Raw genomic sequence first — 20376 nt, forward strand, 5'->3', positions numbered from 1 at the left:
AAACGACAACAAAAAAAAACAGGATAATAAATGCTGATCAGCACTTTTAAAGCACACAACATTCAGCATAAATGAAAAGAATTGTTTTAAATAAATAATTGAAACTGAAGAGAGCACAGTGGACATAAACTTGGCATTGATCAAAGCTGCATCAGATTAAACACCGACAGTTAATTAATTAGACTACTCTGATCTCATGTGTGGCTTGCACTGCCCAAAATGTAACAATCCTCTTATAGTAACATTCCTGATTCACAAAAAAATAAAAATAAATTCACTCCAAAATTATAATCCTATCTAAGAATGTCTTAGTTATCCCTAATACACTGGGGTCTGTTGAATTGGACCCACAAAGGAAATGTGTAGGTTTGCCAGCAAATCAAGTTTTTTTTCCCCCCAGAGACTTTCTGGGCAGCTTCAATCAAGACTGAAACATCTTGTCTGTTGATCGGTCTCTTTTTCTGAAAGACCACATAAATTTCGTTATCATCTTGGGGCTTTGCTTAATTGGAAGTTCCTGTAGATTCCTTGTAATGTGTTGTAAAGGTTTCAGTTTAATTAGGCAACTAAGTGGCATTATTTACACAGCAGTCATCTTAAAGCCACATGCAGTTGGACATGTGAATTCGATCCTCATTCAAAATATATTTTTTAATGTGAAAGCCTATGTTCATGTAATTTTAAAATGAGTGGGCCAACAAAGAATACATATGGAAACAAAAATAATGTGGCAATAGAAAAGATAAGTTTGTTTCTGCAATTAGTGGTAGTTTCTGGCTGTCACTTCACAACTTTTAGACCAGTGTCATTTACTGTTTTGTAGTTTTTTGAATTGTTACTAATGCTCTATGTACAAAAACTACATGTTTAATTACAGTTGCCAAATTGGTCTAACCCAGGGGTCTCCAACCCTGGTCCTGGAGAACCCCTATCCAGCAGGTTTTATAGGTGTCTTCACATCATCAGTGGCTAAAGATCTGGAACACCTGTTAATCTTGACTAATTAAGCCAATAATTGGTTCAATTAAGTAACTGAGCGATTGGTTGAAACGAGAACCAGCAGCCGTAGTAGCTCTTCAGTACTGAGACTTCATCCTTGTAAATCCTCAGGATGTTAGTGCTTCTGTTTCATCTTTAACCAAGATGATATTCAGATTGATTAGCTGGCCATGGAGATCTCATCTCTTGGCTCCTAGTTCCACACAAACAGCATTTTAAAGGTGTACTGTTGCATCTCGTACACTTATAAACATAGCTTGTGTACATTATCTACAAGCAGAATCGGCATTCACTTTAATGGGGGACAGAACACGGTATTGGTTTTAATACAGAAATGTCTCAAAGGCTCTCATTAACAGGAGGGTGGAATCAGAAATGTTTTAATTAAAATTTAAGACCATAACAAAGGAATAGTTTCACATAAAGGCAATAACTAGAGTCTGCGTCAAGCGTATTTGGACACAACTGTCTCCTTGACTAATAATAAAGATTTGATCACCTCAGAAGATTTATTATCTCCTGGTAATCTTTATCCAACCTGTAGTTATCACTTAAGTAAACTCCCTCCTTGTTACCAGTTCCATATAAACACTACCTCACCTGTCTTTGGCTATCCCTTTCAGTTTCAGGACAATTAGGAACATCTGAAAGCCTCTCTCTATTTGGAAATTGAAGGCTGTACATAGTATTTTCATTAGGATGGTTGTAAAATGTAGTGAATGTAACAAAAACAAGATACAGTATGTGGAAGAGGCGATCATGACGACATGGCAAGTGTATTGCCTACTGGGCTCACAGATCTGCATCGTGACAAGCTGGTTTCAAGGGGGGTGGGGAAATTTGTGTTCTAGCATAAATTTTGGGTATTAAGAGAGTCTGGATTGCCTACAGCAATGAATTATATGTTCATGTAACATTGAACATGATTGTGGTACAATGCAGAATGCTGGGAAAGTGCCTTACCTTGATCTTGGACAACAGGAAAAACATTAGTTTATTAAAGCTCCAAGGCTTTTGACAAATACATAATGCTGATAGTTACCCCATATCTTGGACAGGACTTTAATAAGCCAAGGGAAGTTTTGAGTTAAAATAAAGTTTGGAGTCCAAAGTTGGCAGGTATGTTGTAGTCCCTTCTGGCAATGAGAAAGCCAGGCCACGAAATATGCATTGCTGGATAAGCAATCAAACACTGCCGATGTGTGACATTGTCGCCTGGGGCCACACATGACTGTAGTCTCTGTGTCAAATTAAACTCGTACCACTTCGGATCTGTGGACACTATCACTCATTGCAATTTTTTCTTTTTTTTTTTTTTTCCTGGAAGTGTTGCCGTCATTTTTCATCAAGCAACCTAAATAGCATTGTGTCCCCTGTTTCATTAAAGCCTTTGGAAGTTATTGTTGACCAGAAATTGGTTTATTTTACAAAAGTCCCAAAACTCAGTTTGGCTCTTGGTCATTTTATAACATGGATCATATACTTGTATTGGGGAGCGGACTACCTTCTGTCTAATTCTGAACAATTTTAAAGTTGGTGCATATTGTGTGATTATTCCTCTGCACTTTTTAAATGTAAATCACTACAGCCAGGGGTTACCTTATAACCAGAATTGGAAATGAATGGATTATTACTGGAATGATATTTTTTTTTTTTTTGATTGTTTGCAGTTTTGCATTTTGTTCCAGCACTGTTATGTAACTTGCCGCGGGACCTCATTGTAAATGAGGTTCTGTAATCGTCCTGATTCTTTAATCTCCCTGTCTCGTTAAATACAAAACAAATAAACACACCAGTAGACTTCGGCAATGACAGGATCACATGGCTTTCAGTCTTCCTTCTGTGTGACTAAACCATGTTGCCTACTTTTTTATTTCTTCTTTTTTTCCTCTGGATAAACCAATAACATAATTTTGAAAATAAGTGTGTACCCCCATCACCTTATTAAAAAATACACTCTTTTGAAGGGACTTCTAATTGCATTTTTATACAGCATTATTCAGTTTAAGCAAAGGCAAGTGAATATGCTTGTGCTGTCCCCTGGGCTGTATCTGGGAGATATTTTGACTCACTCCTGTCCACAGTGTGGTAAACAGCTCTCTAGGCTACTGCACTGCTGGATATCGCCAACCAGATAAAGGGACATGATCAAATAAACTCTTAACAGCGCAAATTGGTTTGCTCGTTTTTATATGTTCTTTATCTGACTCAATCATATCTGACTTAACTTTTTTATTTATTTATTTACTTTTTTTTTTAGTATGGCTTGCAAAGGATACTGGGAGACGAGAGAAGTCTTTTGCTTCTGGCCAGAGCTATTGACCCAAAACAAACCAGCATGATGACAGAAATAGTGAAAATACTCTCTGCCATTTGCATTGTTGGAGAGGAAAACATGTAAGTTGATAAACAAAAAGCTTACCAGTTGTGTCTGCCTGCCCACCTACCTATCAGTCTAATTACCTGTGTGTCGGTTTAACTGCATCTTTCTTTCTGTTCGCTAACTGTTTGTCCACATGTCTGGTAGTCTGTATTTTAAAAGCCATACCACTTAATGAGGTGCTGGCCAAGCTAAAATGTATACTTTAGGTATTAAACTTGAATAATCTATGTCTTGGAATGTATTACAAAATGTACCCCCAAATTATCTTAATTTTCAGAGTATAACAAGAACTATTTTGACATCTGGTTTGAGGCAGGCTACACCTCCAGGGTCCACTCCACTTTCACAATTCATACGGTATTCTATAGAAACTCTTTAGTACAGAACTTGATGCATACATATAACTGGACAAAGTATTTCTTGGTTCCTCTTACCTTAATTCAAATTTATCAAGGGAACTCAAAGTTGCTGAGTAGATCTGCAGTACATAACCTTTGTCTTCAGTATACAGCTGTAGTGCAGATGAGCATGATTCATTTGATATGCAAACTGCTAAATCTATAAATCTAAAGGACAGGTTTCACAATATAACTCCATAATAAGAGATTGTTTATGACTAAACCACTTGCAGGTAAGAAACACACACAAATGCGTATTCTTTCTTTATCAAATCAAATTATCAAATGCTAGAATGTGCTAACTTAGCTAAACAGCTGTTTGGTCAACAGCTCTGGCTAACAGTTTTGCATCACCTAGAATCTTAGGATTGAACAATTAAAAATAACTATATATATATATATATATATATATATATATATATATATAAACCAAATATACAACCATGTAACCAAAGAAACTACACAATGATATTGCAAAAGTCTACTTGAAGCCATAATAGTAGTTTGTTATTTCATGTTAGATTTCAAAATGTCATATTTTTGTCAGCAGTATCTAATTCAATACATTAACCTGACATTCTTCAGCAGGTTTCATTTGACTTTATGAAGTAAAATTTGTTAATTTTCTAGGGTGTTGTAAAACTTTTGGCCATAGCTGTACAACATGATGGTTTAATTCTAATTAGAACAGGAACTAATACAAATCCGCTTGCTCAGCTTGTCCATGGAAACCGCGGAAGACTGCGAGAGTACCAGAGACTGTAAGATGCCTGTGGATCAGGCTGACTGTCTCCTTTATAAATGCACTGTACTTACTGAAACACTGTCACATTTATTTTAATGTTGATTATAACTCCCTATACGGGATACTTCAATTAATGTCTTGCATTTTATTATTTAATGTGCTCATTAACTTTTTTTTTTTAAAGTTTTGCTACAAAGTATGCATTCTGCTTTAAAACACTGTTTGTTTTTAAGTATTAGTATTATACATCATACAACCGCTGTGTCTGAAAAGCTGGTGGTTCATATTGGGCACAAAACATGCTGCAAATACATGCAGCATCTTATCAAAGTTTTGAAACCATTGTAAGTGACAACCTCAGATGATACGATAACATGTTAATCAGGTCTTGCTTTTTTAACACAGTATTTTCTTTTCATTAACTTTATTGTTTCAGCGCTGAGTGAGACTTTCTCATTGATTCAAATTATTAAACAAGAAACAAGCCTGAAGTAGGTTAAATTGCTATTTTGTGTAATGCATTTGCTCCCAGGAAAGTGCTTTCTGGAAGGGTTTGGGTTGCTGTGAAGCATATACCTGTATCAGTCCTGTACATTGATAGCAAAGAGGTAGAACCAAACAGTTTGTTTTCTTACCTGTGTGCTAAATATATTTGTCAGAGCTCTACACTTTAAAATTCTTGCCAGACTAGATCTGGCTTAAACAGTTAGGATCACAGAGACAGTATTGTCGTGCATTCCAGTTTTTCACTTTAGATGAAAACGTTCAGCATCTGATTGTGAAAGATGACTGAAAAAGAAATTCTTCTGTAGTATGGTGATCCTCGCTCAGCATCTGCTGCCTGCACACTACAGATACAGGAGATATCAGGGGTTTGATTAGGATAAGCCCATCTGAACTGATTGATTATACTGTGTAACAATTTTTGTTCCTGGGTAGTAAGTGTTATTTCCTAATTGCTTATGCCTCAAAAATATAGAAAATGGCTATTATTCCCCACAAACTTTGTAAATATAATCGTGTATAATCGTAAATCTCGGGAAAAACTACTCACTTCTAAATCTTTTGTAGTCATGTTTATATTACTTTAGTATCAATACATGTTAATTTGGATTCATATGTTGTTTTTTTCTGACTTTATGTGAATGAAAAGACACACATTTGCCTGTTTTCCCTTTGGAAATAGTGATATTTTGAAATATCACTGTCCTGGTCACAAAAGCAAAGTCTGTGGGGAATAATAGCCATTTTCTATACTTTTGAGGCATAAGCAATTAGGAAATAACACTTACTACCCAGGAACAAAAATTGTGTTAAATAGTGTTATTAGGTCTGGGCTGATAAATATTTAACTGGAGAATTTAAAAACTTTTACACTTATTTCAGCAACTTGAAAAAATATTATGATTTTTTTTTTTTTTTCCCAACAGTGAAATCCATCATGTATTTCATTTTGGTTAAATTCTTACTGAATTATTAATCCATATTTTGTCATCACAGGTAGCAGTATATCTCACCGGTGTCAGCACTAATAAGTTGCAGTTGAGATGTTAAAAGTACAAAAGGAACCAATGGATGTCTGTGTTAGTTCTTGAAGTTGCTGTGCGCTATGACCATGTTCCATTTCACAGTGGTTGCCCAGCTCAACAAGTATGATTTATAAAGCTTCTGCTGCAGAAAAAAACAAAAAAACAAAAAACTAATTGTTACTGTAGCAAATTTAAATTGAAGCTATCGGCTGCTGTGTGCATGCATGCATTTCCTGAGTGGTACACAACAATTACTTTTAATGCACTTGGATAAAACCGACATATAATTGATATTGGTACTCAAAAGCTCTTTGCCTTGTGCTATATTGGGCGAAAAGGATGAATGAAAGAAATAAAGAAATTAGTAGCTGTCAGTATGCCTCTTTCATCAAAGGCGAGCGAACCTTTTCATGTGAGAATGACCCTGTCGTTTTAATGTGGGGCTTTATCCTCCACCGTGGGTGCTTTTTGAAGGTTTGCATTTCATCAAATGAAGGACCTTGCTATATTTCTGTTGAAAGGTGAACGAGAGATCAAGTGATCAGCTAACAAGAAAGATGGAACGGGAAGCAAACATCCTGTCCTCTTGCTGATGAAGCTGGTTGTTTACCTTTTCCTCTCTGTCTTTTTTCCCCTGCAGACTTGATAAGATCCTGGCAGCCATGACGATTTCAGCTGAGCACAATAATAAAGAACGCTTCGCTCCTGTTGTGGAGGGGTTGGACAACCAAGAAGCGCCCCAGTTACAGGTCGGTCAAGGAATATTTCATACTGCCCCTATTGGGCTCATTTAGGTGACAGGTTCACCAGTAGGCTGGGCAAGACGCTACAATTCCATCCTCATTTGTATCTCTCAGGCAGAAATGCTAAAATAACATCCTTACCTGTGATAATGTAAACGTGCACCATCTATTAATTCCCCACTGTGGTGCTTAGGGTCAGTGTGCTTTTTGAAGATACTGTCCTTTGGAAGAGTGAGTCACAGCTGTTGAATTTTTAATTGAAGTAGAACACGGGCGTTGACTGCATTCAGTGTTAAATAGATGAATGTTTCTGTTTATTCATTCCAGTCAATACTGGTCTCAGAATGGGCAGTCCAATCCCGGTCTTTATCTTTCAGTTTAATAAATCCTTGTGTGGCGCACGGTTGCTTTTATTAATGAATGTCTTTCATTACCCCATATACTCCAAAGACAGACTGAGAAAACATGTAATTACACATTCAATAGCTTTTTTTTTTTTTAACCAAACTAGTATTCCTTTTAACTGAAACACAGATTTATTAAGAACAAGGTAAGTCACACAACCATTTCACAGCATCTGTCCTAGATACTACTGTATACATGTAATCCTTTTGATTGCTGTGCTAGTTCTTTTTTTTTTTACATTTTAAACTAATGAGACATGTCCCTAATTGCAAAGGAAACGAGAACGTGTATTTAAAAGGTTCAAAGAAGTGAAGCTCTTTTAACCTACAAGTTGTCGGTAGAGTCCATTTCTTTAATGGGATACAAGTTGCTGTGCGTCAGTAAACTTTTGTCTCCAAAAACACTTCAAGTTCAACTGCATAAATGCATTGTTATTTTAAATGTTTCTACAGAACAAAATGGCTATGTTATTCTTTACACTACAGTATATAATCGTGCCCTTATCTCAGGGTAATAGTTACACAGAGACAGATTAGTCCAGGTCTTGGAACCCCTTCTCAGAATTCAACTCGTCACATATTACTATCTGCACTACATTGTGCCACTGGGAGTGCTTTGTTTTTGTTCACAAAAACACAAACGTCTAGTTTGAAACTCATGTTAAATAGACTGAGCTGGGTATTGCACCCAGCCTTTGTAATATGCCAGCTGGTCAACAGCAGTAACATGGATGGTGGTCTTTATTGGTCCTACCAACCTAACTCCACACAGCTGGATGGCAGGCAACAGCAGCCCTCTTAGTCCTTTTAAGTGTTCTACACAGCCCTTTCTCTCCATTTGCAGTTGTCCCAATAATCCAAGTGCATCCGCCTGAACAAAACTCATTAGCTTTGACGTCCCCCATAAAACCACTCTGCTCGCTTCTTCAGCTGTATTAATACAAGCTATTAAACCTGAGTTTCTTCTGGCAAAATAAAAGGAAAACAACCCAGCCAGATGGCACTTTCTTGTCCCATTATTTTCTGATTGTACAGTAGCATTATGATGCCTCTTGTTCATGCTACTGGCATAGTTATGGGGTATTTATCAGGATTTACTTTATGAAAACATCAGAACCAGCCAAAGAAATGAAAAAGAAGCAGTCTGGAGGCTTTTTATAAAAATAAAGGTGACAGGATCCCCTGTGGCCTCTTAATAAGAAATCCGGCATGGAAGATTAATAATGGCTACTTTTCAAGTGTCAGTCAAGTCATCCTTCAGCTTTCATTGATCTGTTGTCTTTAGAACATTTTCTCCTTGCAATTAACATCCTTCCTCATCTCAGACCGATCCCAGGAGCCACCTTACAGCCAGTTAGTGCACATCAGCATCTTCTGTCTCGTTCCTTTGCTTTGCCATCCTTCAGAAAAATCAATTGGAAAACTTGCAGCTGTTCAGTGAAACTTTTGGGGGCAGGGAACTGTTTAGTTCCTGTTTTGTGTAGTGATTGGGTTGATAATAATGGAGAGATCTTTTTCCAAGTGCATTTGAAAACAAACAGTGGGTGGTTATTTCTGTCTCCTGTTGCCATTTTGACTTACTGACCTTTTGATCAATTTCCATTACAGGTGGCATGCATGCAGTTAATCAACGCCCTGGTCACCTTTCCAGAGGATCTGGACTTCAGGATACACCTTCGGAATGAGTTCCTACGCTGTGGGCTGAAGAAAATCCTCCCTGTAAGTGGCTTGTATAAACATATCCCAGGAATGGTCAGTACTGGACTAAACATTAACAATACAGCTTTAGATGATATACCGATTGTGTGTGCAGCAGCTGCTCATAACCACAGTATGGGTTCTGAAGGTTCTAATTGCCATCTCTCTGGGAAGGGTTCATGTAATGGTGCTTCTAAATATATTTCAAGATCCATTACTTGACATCTGGTCTTTCAGAACTATTTGCATTTGGATAAATACATAAATCAGTGCTTAAATAAAGTACACGGAATAACGTAGGCAGCCAAATATAATCTGTCCTGTGCTTCAAACACCCACCCATCGCAGCATCCCTCCTGCATTTGCATTTAATACATCATTTGACTGTTAACTGGCATCTAATCTGACAGATGGTGAGGTGTGCTTTTTCTGGGGAGCAATGGTTAGATATATTTTTTGCATTTCTCTTTTTACAGTATGTGTATTTAATTTCAGAATGATTAACATTAAAGTTCTGAAACTTCTTTATTACATAAAACAAATGCGTAAAGAGGGGACAGAGGTGTTCTCTTTAGGGCATTGGTGTATTCGCTGATTAAAGAGGTGTCTGCACAGTCTAGCCAAAACATACATATGTAATATCTCCCAAATCCCCAGCTTCAAACACAGTGTATTGTTTGAGTGTGTCTCATGTTTCCCAGAGCTCAAGGGTAGAGAGTAATCTGGCACAGGCATGAGGGTAATACATTATGATTGTAGCGAAGGAGGAGAGGACCACAAGATTTATCACTGTGTTGTCTATTTTTTTAAAATGTGTATGTTATGAAATAATGTCATGCTATGTATGTTTATTTTTATGTATACTTTGCAGTACGTCCTTAGCAAGCAAAAGTGGAACTTGGGGTTTAGAAACTGTCTCGTGTCCGGTTATCTCAGTTCAGCAGATATGATTTGTGTATTCTTGTCTTTTGTTGATATATTGAGCCTGGTTTTAAAGCTTTTTTTTTTTTTTCCTCTCAAGTGCCCAGTTTACATGCACTGTGTAAAGAGCCCAGGACGTTAATTCCGTCGCTCTTAAGGACACGTCAGTTATTTCTTATTAGTTTTCTAACATCACCACACCTTGTATTCGGGGAGAAATAGTTTGATTTCAAAGATTTTTATGTCAAGTCCGTGCTGATTCACTTACTCTTTAGCTTATTGATGGATTGTAAATGGTTATATAAATATTCTTATATATCATGTAATAATTTATGCCAACAGCATATTATAACAATGTTATGCAGTGTTTTAGTTCTAATCATGCAGTTGGTAACGTGGTTAAGCACCCGCAAGCAGGTTCGTTCAGGTAACAGATGACAAATATAGTGTTTCCAATATCAGTTCGGCTTGTCTATTAGCCTGGCATTCATTTTGCTAAGAGATAGGTAATGGGAAGAGAGATTTGATGTCCTAGTTGATACATGTTGCTTAATCAGTGCTGCAAGGTTTCTCTGTGGGTGAAAGTGAATACCATAGCTCTCCTCGCCTCCACCAGCAGGAGTCAGCATTACAAGTGTCCAGATGACACATTTTGTGTTGTTTTTTTGTTTTGTTTTACATCCGTAGGAGCTGAAAGAGACGGAGGAACTTGATATCCAGTTGAAGGTGTTCAATGAAAACAAGGAGGAAGATTTAATTGAATTAAATCACCGGCTTGAAGACATCCGAGCTGAAATGGAATATCCTTTATTTAACTTTGTTTAATTTGCCAGTAATAGAAAGGCACATAATGATTTTATTATATCAGAATCGTCTAGTTCCAAGCCTAAACCCGAGACCCCAGCTCATTAAATGGGGATTTGTGTACCTAGAGCATGATTAGATTCACATCTCATTTAACAAACACAAACCTTTCTCTTCTTGACAATTTTGTGACTGTTCACTCTGGTTCATTAAAGTGCTAAATATCTAGCTAATTAAAATTACCCAGAAACTAGTGGGCCGAGGATCTTTTCTTTAAAACATAGTTATTCCTTTTTTTTTTTTTAAAGGACATTTAGTTTTGAAGCTATGTCTATGACGGACTACTTCTAGTTTTCAAAATGCCTCTGTTTGTTTTTCAACTCTACCTTATTATAAGGCTGTTTGTTGGAACACATTCAGAGAGACAATGCTATTATAATGTTGTTTCAGAGCTGCAGGATGGGTTTCTTTTAAGCTTGAATCTTTTCAAACGTCATTAGCGCTGTCCAGTTGTCTCTTTTATGAGTCTGTTTGTTTGCTTCAGTCTATTGCTCTGCTTGTTTTCAGCTTTTCCACCCAAATGAGATCTTTCAAAGTTCACCCATTTACTATTTTTGCATTTTAATTGTGCTTTAAATCTTTTACTTTCAGATTTTGTTTACCTTATGTTTTGGAAAACAAATGAACTTTTTTGATACCGCTGTCTAAAATAATTGTTATCTTGCTGAATTGACTACATTGGTCTCAACTTTATAATATATTGTCAAAATCCTATTCAAGTAGCATGGGCATACAGAAAATCAAATAAACCTGTGGTAGGATATCATGACAAAAGAGTGCATTAGTTTCAGAACATTTACAGTACTGCAGTACATAGTAATACAACACTCACTGTCTGCAACATAGTTTACTATTACTCAATTATACACAAGCACCTGCACTATGCTTGATGGTTCACTAAAGGACACTTGGTGCTGTGATTGCCACAGTCGTATCTGCAATATCTTTACATAATTTAGATTTTGTTTCACAGTTTTCCCCTCGTTTTTGATTTTTGTAGAAGCTTAATAAATATTAACATTTTGAGAATGCAGTCTTCTTGACCTAAACCTAACCCTAACCTCAATCTCCTCTGAGGTGTCTCTGCCCACTGAAATGAATATAATGGATCATGCAGTTCTACGACATTGATTGACCGTAACCCCAACTCTGACTCTCTCACACCTTGCTTCACTGTGCTGTTATTCCAGGTTCATTAACTCGCCTCATGTTTATTAATATCTATGAACCTGGGTAAGTTTGTTACAGATGCCTTGTTCTTCAGCCCTCTCTACTTCTTCTAATTCAGCTATTTTTCCGAAGCGTTGCTAACTCAACTCGACTGTGTGCTACAAAAGGGCATTGCAGCATCACACTCTTTCCTCCTTTCTTACTGGTTCCTTGTTAGTTTTTTGTGTCTTCGGTGTGCAGACATTCTTTCGAACCAAAAGGAAACATTCCCTAGTATGGTAAACACTGCATTGTAGAGTACGAAGAAAAGGTTTGCTCGGGTCCCTAAGTGGCATGTGTGCCTTACAGTCAGGTTTGTTGTGCCAAGTTGCTGATCTTCGCTGAGGATTCCTCAGGGAGCATTGCATTGGCTCTGGTGCTCACAGCGGTTAGGGAGGTCAATCTCATCAACGCGCTGCAGTGGACCAGGCACCCAGTGAACTCAAGCGGAGACCTGCAGGGATAGCCTTGTTCTTCAGGCAAGTGGTTTACCTTGTAGGAAGGTTGTTATTTTTCAGTTTGTACACACATGTGCCATTGGGACAGGTGTATATAGACTGAAGGACAGTACATTGAGGAATCATGGTTATTTTCATTGCACTGTACCGTGTAGTGCACCTATGATCAGGGCATGTTTTACTTGAAAGACTTATACCACACATCTACCCCTTGGATCCAGTGGTGGCAGGACATTGCGGTTGAGGAAAAAAACAATTTAGACAGAACACTGCCTAGGCTGTTGTTGGTTTGCAAATCAAGGTCTTGTTTGTTTTGTCCATCGCCACAAACTTAATTTAGTAGCTGTTTATAGGGCGTATTGGTGCTAAATCTCTTTTAGATCCCTTTAATACATATCTGGCTTATTTCAGAGGATGCCACTCTCTGGTAATGAAAAAACATAAATCTTTCATGAGAAAATAGGGGTTATTGCAAGTGCATTAAATCTAAATATTTGATGTTAACAGAACACTCTACCTTATACTGTAGTGAATGTGTATTGGCATGTCATTTGTAGAAGTAGAATAGTGGTGCGTAAGTACTCCACCTTGTAGTTCAGTTTCTAAAGCCGAATGTATCTGTGTAGTTTACTAATTAATGCCCTAACTGCCTGGTAAAATATGGCAGGGTTAGGTCAATCAGTACTGTAGGTCAGTGTGATCTATGAATATGACTTTACTGGGGATTGATAGAAAGCAGAGAGGGGAGTTTGTTTTTGTGGAAAAAAAATGATTCCAAAAAGATTTGTGCTTTTCTCTACAGTAAATAGTATTGCAAACAGAACCAGTGTTTAAAACTGAGAAATAACCAGTCAGAATGGCAGGTGTTAATTTGAAGTCATTGCTTTGAAGTCTTGTATTTATGGCATGTCTTCTAGTATAGATCAAGGGGAAGGTCTGATTTTGGATTGAGTTTTTGATGGTAACAAAACTCAACTAAACGCAAACAAAGGGTGGCATTTAAATACAACTGCAGAATAGCAACAAGAGCCAATCTTTGGCAGTGTTTCACTCCTCTGCTGCTTTTTAAATATTTCATCAGACATGGTCAAAACACACAAAATACTGTAACAGCAAACGCTGCCATGCTTTGCCATTTTCTTCTGTACATGAGCACAAATAACTTACATTTCATTTTTAATTTGTATTATTATTAAAAACAAAATCTAATGTAACATACTATCATATGCTATCAATAATTAATTTATTGAATATTGTCAAACTCTTGTATTTACATCTTATCACCTGTTTTATTAACTGACACATGATTGTTAAAAGGGAGGCTGCAATTCTGATTCGTAATGAAATTGCCCTGGGCCTTTTTAATTTTTCATTGATGCTTTCCAGGCAACAAAAGCATTTTAAAAAATGCATGTAGAACTTTAGAGCTCTATTATGGTGTGTTGAAAATGTATTCAAAGAAGAAATTGGTTAGATGCAGAGGCCATGATATGAATAGAAATCAAATCCAGTATGTTGAACCATGTGAAGGACAAAATACTTTTTAGCAACTTGCTATAATAGTTTTTCTAAGCAAATTATTCAAGAATAAATACATGCATATGTAATTTTTACTATAATCCTTCTATTATTTTTTTAAATAGAAAGAAAATGCTGAAAAGGCCCTATATGAATTTGAATAGTAATGTTAGATTAGTATCCAGCACACCCTGATAAAGGCTTTGCAGCTGAAATATCGGTTTCTTTCTCAATACATTTTGAAAACTTTTAGGAGTCTGTTCAAGTGTGCCGCTTCCCTTTTTTATAGATTAGTATCCACCCTCATCAACACCAAGACTAATGTTCTTTTGGTTTCTTTGATATTTAGATAGAGATTAAACCTGGATAAATGAAGAATTTAAGTTGTTGTTGCCTTAGAGCTTTGTTACCATTGCTTTTTCTTGGGATCAGTACAGTTTTCCCTCTTTATAAACCTCTAGTTGGGAGCCTTAGTTATGATAGCAAGCAATCTGTGTTCAGCCTTGCAACGGAAATGAAAATGCTATGTGGGAAATGGGAGCCACAACCACCCTGCCTTACAGTTGGTTCCACCGTGTAAAAGGCTGCTATTCGATGCTATTAGATAAGAAGTGAGAATTTAGGATTAAGTCAATTTGTTTATTTGCAATGACATGACAGTAGTGCAAGGATAGTGCATCATCTGAGCATACAGTAACACAGTGCTTCGGTCAGGCAAGTCCAGTGCATGTAGATCAAGAGATCTGCAAGTGCCGTCTAAACAGGTGGATCTTGACGAGGCGGCGGAAGGCAGTGAGAGGGAGCAGTCCTGATTCTCGATGGTAGCTGGCTCCACCTTTGGACAATGTGTTTTCTTGGTCTTTTGTGATGGGTTTAAAAAAAAAAATGTATGTATGTGCAGTTCATATATATATATATATAATGGAGTGTGAGGGGCTTTTCAAGCAGTTTGAATACTTGAATCAGTCTATTTTTCCTTTTTTGACAGCTATGCAAATTAAATTAAAAAAAAATGGCATTTTTATAATTTAAAATCTTTGTTAAAGCAGTTTACAACCACATTCAATTAAAGTACTGACATGATCGAGTAGAAAATTATAAGTGGTAGCTTTTAGAAGGGATTTCTTGGCTTTTTTGCCTGCATGTCATATTTTCAGAATCGCCTCGTATTCTTTTTTTTGTTCTTGTTATCGACAGCGTCTTCCTCAGGACCTGATGATGCTGTGTAAGTTTGATTGTTTTGTTGCTCAAGCTTTGTTTTTTTTTATTCCTACAGGCACTTTTGTAGCTTTGTTGTTTTTCACACCTTCAAATCGAAACATTTCATTGGCAGTTTGATTCTTGTAACTTTTAAAGTATGGGGATACTGTAATTGGTAGCAATTTTTAGCCATTTTACAAGATCACGTTTAGAATTTTCTGGCGGTTGATTGCTTCGAATGGAATGCATGATAGGAACACACTGGGGGAAAAACAGAACTGTGACCCCCAGGGAACGTGTTTGACACATACTGAAATCAATGTAATCTTTGAGTTGAAGAATAGTGTGACTGAGAAAACTAGGCTGTATTGACTCATACATTTTCATATATTTTAATTGTTAGTATTATTATTTTTAATAGTATTTCATTTTAAAAGCTCAAACCTGTGGAGTTTTCATTTGATTAATTTCAAGATCCATTAAAGGCTAGCTCTGACAGGTAGACTTCAGGGACCTTATTTATTACCAATTTTTCTCATTCAGTGTTTACTCTTCTTAAGACTCAAGATCCCTGTTGGGACAACAGTAGTTAAAAATCATTAGAACTTTTTGTTATGCATGAAGAGACCTGTCTGAATAATTGATTGAGGAAAAAAACACATGTAGACTTATTACAAAGTTATAGACGTTGTTTAAAATTCATAGTAGGAAATGGCGAATCTGACTGTACAAAACAGAAATTGAATCATGGCATAATGCAAACAGGTGAAGACAGCCTGTACAGCTAGCCATATTATAACTTGGGACTTGGAACAATGAATGTTATTATTGCTTTATATTGTAACTGGTGTACTGTTTGGTTCTATAGTTATGGCTGTATTTGCATCACCCTATAGAATTAACACATTTTGCTTCATAAAGTCGAATGAATCCTGCTGAAAAATGATATGTTAACATATTAAATTACATACTGCTTTGTAGATTCCCATATATAGTACTGTGTAAAAGTTTTAGGCAGGTGTGAAACAATACAGTAAAGTAAGAATGCTTTCAAAAATAGACATGTTAATAGTTTATATTTATCAATTAACAAAATGCAAAGTGAGTGAACAGAAGAAAAATCTAAATCAAATCCATATTTGGTGTGACCACCCTTTGCCTTCAAAACAGCATCAATTCTTCTAGGTACACTTGCACACAGTTTTTGAAGGAACTCGGCAGGTAGGTTGGCCCAAACATCTTGGAGAACTAACCACAGTTCTTCTGTGGATTTAGGGAGCCTCAATTGCTTCTCTCTCTTCATGTAATCCCAGACAGACTCGATGATGTTGAGATCAGGACTCTGTGGGGGTCATACCATCACTTCCAGGACTTCTTGTTCTTCTTTAAGCTGAAGATAGTTCTTAATGATTTTCGCTGTATGTTTGGGGTCGTTGTCATGCTGCAGAATAAATTTGGGGCCAATCAGATGCCTCTCTGATGGTATTGCGTCATTTTTTCACACCTGCCTAAAACTTTTGCACAGTACTGTCCTTAACACAAAACTGATGGCAATTGAATAATGCGACATTTCAAAATCTAACATGAAATACTGTACTACTATTTGGCTGACTCTCATTTCTGAATGGTGTTGGTTATGTCGCTAGTTGTTAAATAATTGAGCTAATTCAGGCTAGTTGTTAAATAATTAAGCTAATTCAGCTTTTATCTGACTGAGTTTGTGTGAAGAAGTACCAGGAGAGAACAGCCTTCCTGTTCCATTCAAATCAAGTGACAATGTAGCATTTCAACTCCACCTTTTCTTTTCTCTCTCTCTCTCTCTCTCTCTCAAGTAACACATTTGAAGGTACTCTTTTTTTAATAAGTGACTAAAAATAATCTTTATGTAAACCGAACAATTCCATTATACTAATAGTATTTCAAGAGGAATGTTGACTCTCTTTAAAAACGCAGTTCTATTTGGTATTTGGTGACCACCATTTTTGGGCCAATGGTGGTGGACTATGAATGATCTTAACAATTTAGAAAAAATGTTTTTCTTGTTTTTCATCTCAATGCAATGTCAGCAACATCAGAGTTATCAGGCTGATAACAGCAAGTCAGTGTGTGATAACAAGAATAAGTGCAGGTGCATTTTCATGATGGGAAAACAAGACGAGATGATCTTGGTTTGTGATGATGAGAGGACATTGATGTACTTTTTGTTACATTTGTAATAGGACCCGAATGTAGGGTAGCTGACAACACAATCAGTTATGTTCTTTGTGTAAAAGCAAATACATCTTGATTTCTACCTTAACCTGTTCTGCACTGATATGAACGAGGTCTACCATTTACTGTCCAACATGGTGAAAGATACAGGGGCAGAGAATTACCTTCTTTCCATGCTGCAGCATCTCCTCCTCATCAGGAATGATTATTACATTAGGTGAGTACACCTTTTCAATAATGCTTCCATGATATTCAGTAAAATGTGTTTCATAGACAAGCCCCACCGTTTTCAGCTCCTACAGCATTGACTCTTTCCAGTGTATTTGGATTGCTGGGAGGAAGAACAGTTCATTAACTATACAATGAAATGGTGACTGGTTTTGTATTTATTATTTAACTACAACTATATGTGCAAAAGAAATGTGTGTGTATATGTTGTTGTAACTTTAATAGCACTAAGAGAATGTGCTGCGTTATTTAGCGATACTATTGTGACAGACTTGGCGTTGTACCAAATTTAATTCTTGCTTCTCTCAACTACAGAACCACTACTGCCAGCTAATGAGAAGCAAGATCTTCTAATGTTATTCCATTTCAAGGCTAAATATACATTGACCCCCTCAGCAGGTTTTAGATCCCAAGGTCTCATGTTGTTTTACAATGCATAATAGTTGCCTTGCCTTGTCTGGGTACAGTGTAAAGCAACACACTTTGTTCATGTCCAGTCTTCCTGTAAAGAGTTAAAACGATGACATGAGAAATGATTGGCGTGAAGTAGTTGGTCCCTTTGGATCGTAGAGTCTAGATTAATTCTAGTCAGAAACATGAAATATTATTATTCTCCAAGAAAGATTCCTGGGGCCAGCCCAATTCTTCGTCCCAATGCTAATGCCGTGCTGCAAGAGAGGAAATGGTTGGACCAAATCAGCAGACTGATACTGCAGTGTCTGCTGCTGACATGTGAATGATCAATTAATTGCTGCGGCAGTCCTTTCACCGAAATACAATATTTTTAAAGAGAGAGAAAATAAAGTTTACTATGGGCAACTTCTTCCACACTTGGAGTTATGAATAATGTATTCCCAGCTTGTTGGAGTAATAGAAAATATATTAACCAGTTGTTACAGCAAAATCTTTATCAGCATTCCTGTCCACAGCAGCACGGGATTCGAGACCTGTCTAACTTACTGGAAACAGATTACTACAACCCCTCTTTAAACAGTTATTAATAGAGGTTTATTTTAAATGTAAATGTTCACTGTTGCCTGATATAAACGTAAGCTTTTATATTTGCAATCTCTTTGTATAGGTGCTATGGAAAAGATTAATTAGTTTAGTGCTACACTTTAACGTAAAGAGAGCAAACCTGGAAAGTTACAGCATCCATGCCCTTTCCTTAATATTTATATATCGCAAAACATACAGACACAAAGGTGTGTTACAGACGCTTTCTCTTTTTATCCGATCAGAGCCTCCTGTATGAACAGGTTTGTCTGTTTTGGTTGATGATAAGAGTTGTGATCAAAGACTAAAAGAAAACTTTGTTCTTAACACTTTTTGACAGTACTGATCACTTTTTTGATAGTACAGAGTTCAACAGCTTATGAACAGAAATGCAATGCTGCAATTTAAATTAGTCATGTGATACCCTGTTCACTGTAATAAGTTGCCATAAATACATTGCTGCTACTTTTAAAATTAAAGAGGAATAGTTGTTAGTAGAGCACAAGAAAGCAAGTGAAAGGAAATATGATTCCAAGGCAGTTAAAGTGGCTATTATATGTGAAATATGATTTGAGAGTTTGTTGATGTTGTGCATATTTAAAAATCATTGCATGAAAATATGAAAAAATAGGGCTTACTGTTTTTGTGTAGCTTACTAAATAACAAAAGTATTCCTATTTGTTTTGCATATTTTTGTATTTTGCTGTCAGCTTTCAAATAAGGAGAGAATAATAACTTAGAAATACTAAATGAAACCAAATAAATTCATTTAGCAAACATCTAGATGTCTTTCTCAATGTCTTCAGGACATCTAGTCGAAACATTTGTCACTGAATTTATTTTATTACGTTTCTTTATATATATATATTGCGTGTAATAGTTATGGATGAGAATAATAGTTTGCATAGGAAAACGGTACTGTCTAAAACAGTAAAGTGAACCACATTAATTACAGTATCTACAGTAACAGGCATTTGAATGGGCTTGTAAGACACAGCACCACCTTTCCAGTGTGGCCTGACAGTTTTGGGTCAAACAGTCCATTTTATAAATGTTCACACAGCCGTGGGAGAGTTCTGAAATTATTAATTAGGTTTGTATCCGTGACAGTCAAGGGCTTGATTCACTGCCACAAGCCCTTGCTGGCTGTGTAACAATCAGCATTCGTTTTTTGCTGCTGCACGAAAAGACTTCTTCATTTCCCATGATTTACTTTCCGCTCCATACATTTGTAGTACAAGATAAGCATGATGAGAACTCGCTGACAGCTTTTGTACATACAAATTACACTTTTAGCTCATAAAAGTAATATGGAATAGTCAAAAACAGAACACAGCACTTAAGGCGTATATGGATCCCACTGGATAGAAGTCAATCCCTAGTAATTAACTACTGAGGATGAAGTCCCCTTATAAATAGAAAATCCACTATTATAATTAGCTACTGTTTCAGGGAGTTTAAAGCAGCTAATTAGCGTAGACGATGTATCAAATTACTATTCATTACAGTGTGTGTGTATGTGTATATATATAAAGATATAAAGATCCTACCCATTGTTTATAAGTGTACAATCACTACCTTCTGTAAATTCTCTGTGTTAACATCAGATATCAACATGGTCTGGCATCACTTACTTTAGTTTAATGCTTTCATTGTCTAGCCTGACCACGTTTTTTTTAAGTGTCCTAGATTTTTTAAATACCTCTGCGTCCAGTCCCCAGTCTGCTTGCTTTCAGACCCTTCAGCCTTTTTATTTAGAGAATAGCTCATTGGAGAATATGGCAAATTGTGATGTAACGACCGCATCGCCTAGCTGGCAGCCCAGTGGAAATCACTTTCTAGAATGTGTCCTGAAAGCACAGGGACACTTTT

The 20376-nt window shown here is 36.6% G+C and overlaps 1 protein-coding gene across 1 annotated transcript in view; it reads left to right on the top strand.

Annotated features, from left to right (window-relative positions):
- LOC121295178 (protein diaphanous homolog 2-like) overlaps positions 1-20376 on the top strand; it is a 385994-nt gene that overhangs the window by 116252 nt on the left and 249366 nt on the right. Inside the window, 5 exon segments of the mRNA XM_041219584.1 lie at positions 3260-3396; positions 6695-6803; positions 8810-8920; positions 10508-10620; positions 17381-17497. Coding sequence (XP_041075518.1) covers positions 3260-3396; positions 6695-6803; positions 8810-8920; positions 10508-10620; positions 17381-17497 — 587 coding nt within the window.

Source organism: Polyodon spathula, chromosome 20, assembly GCF_017654505.1.
Source record: "Polyodon spathula isolate WHYD16114869_AA chromosome 20, ASM1765450v1, whole genome shotgun sequence".
Lineage (NCBI taxonomy): Eukaryota > Metazoa > Chordata > Actinopteri > Acipenseriformes > Polyodontidae > Polyodon > Polyodon spathula.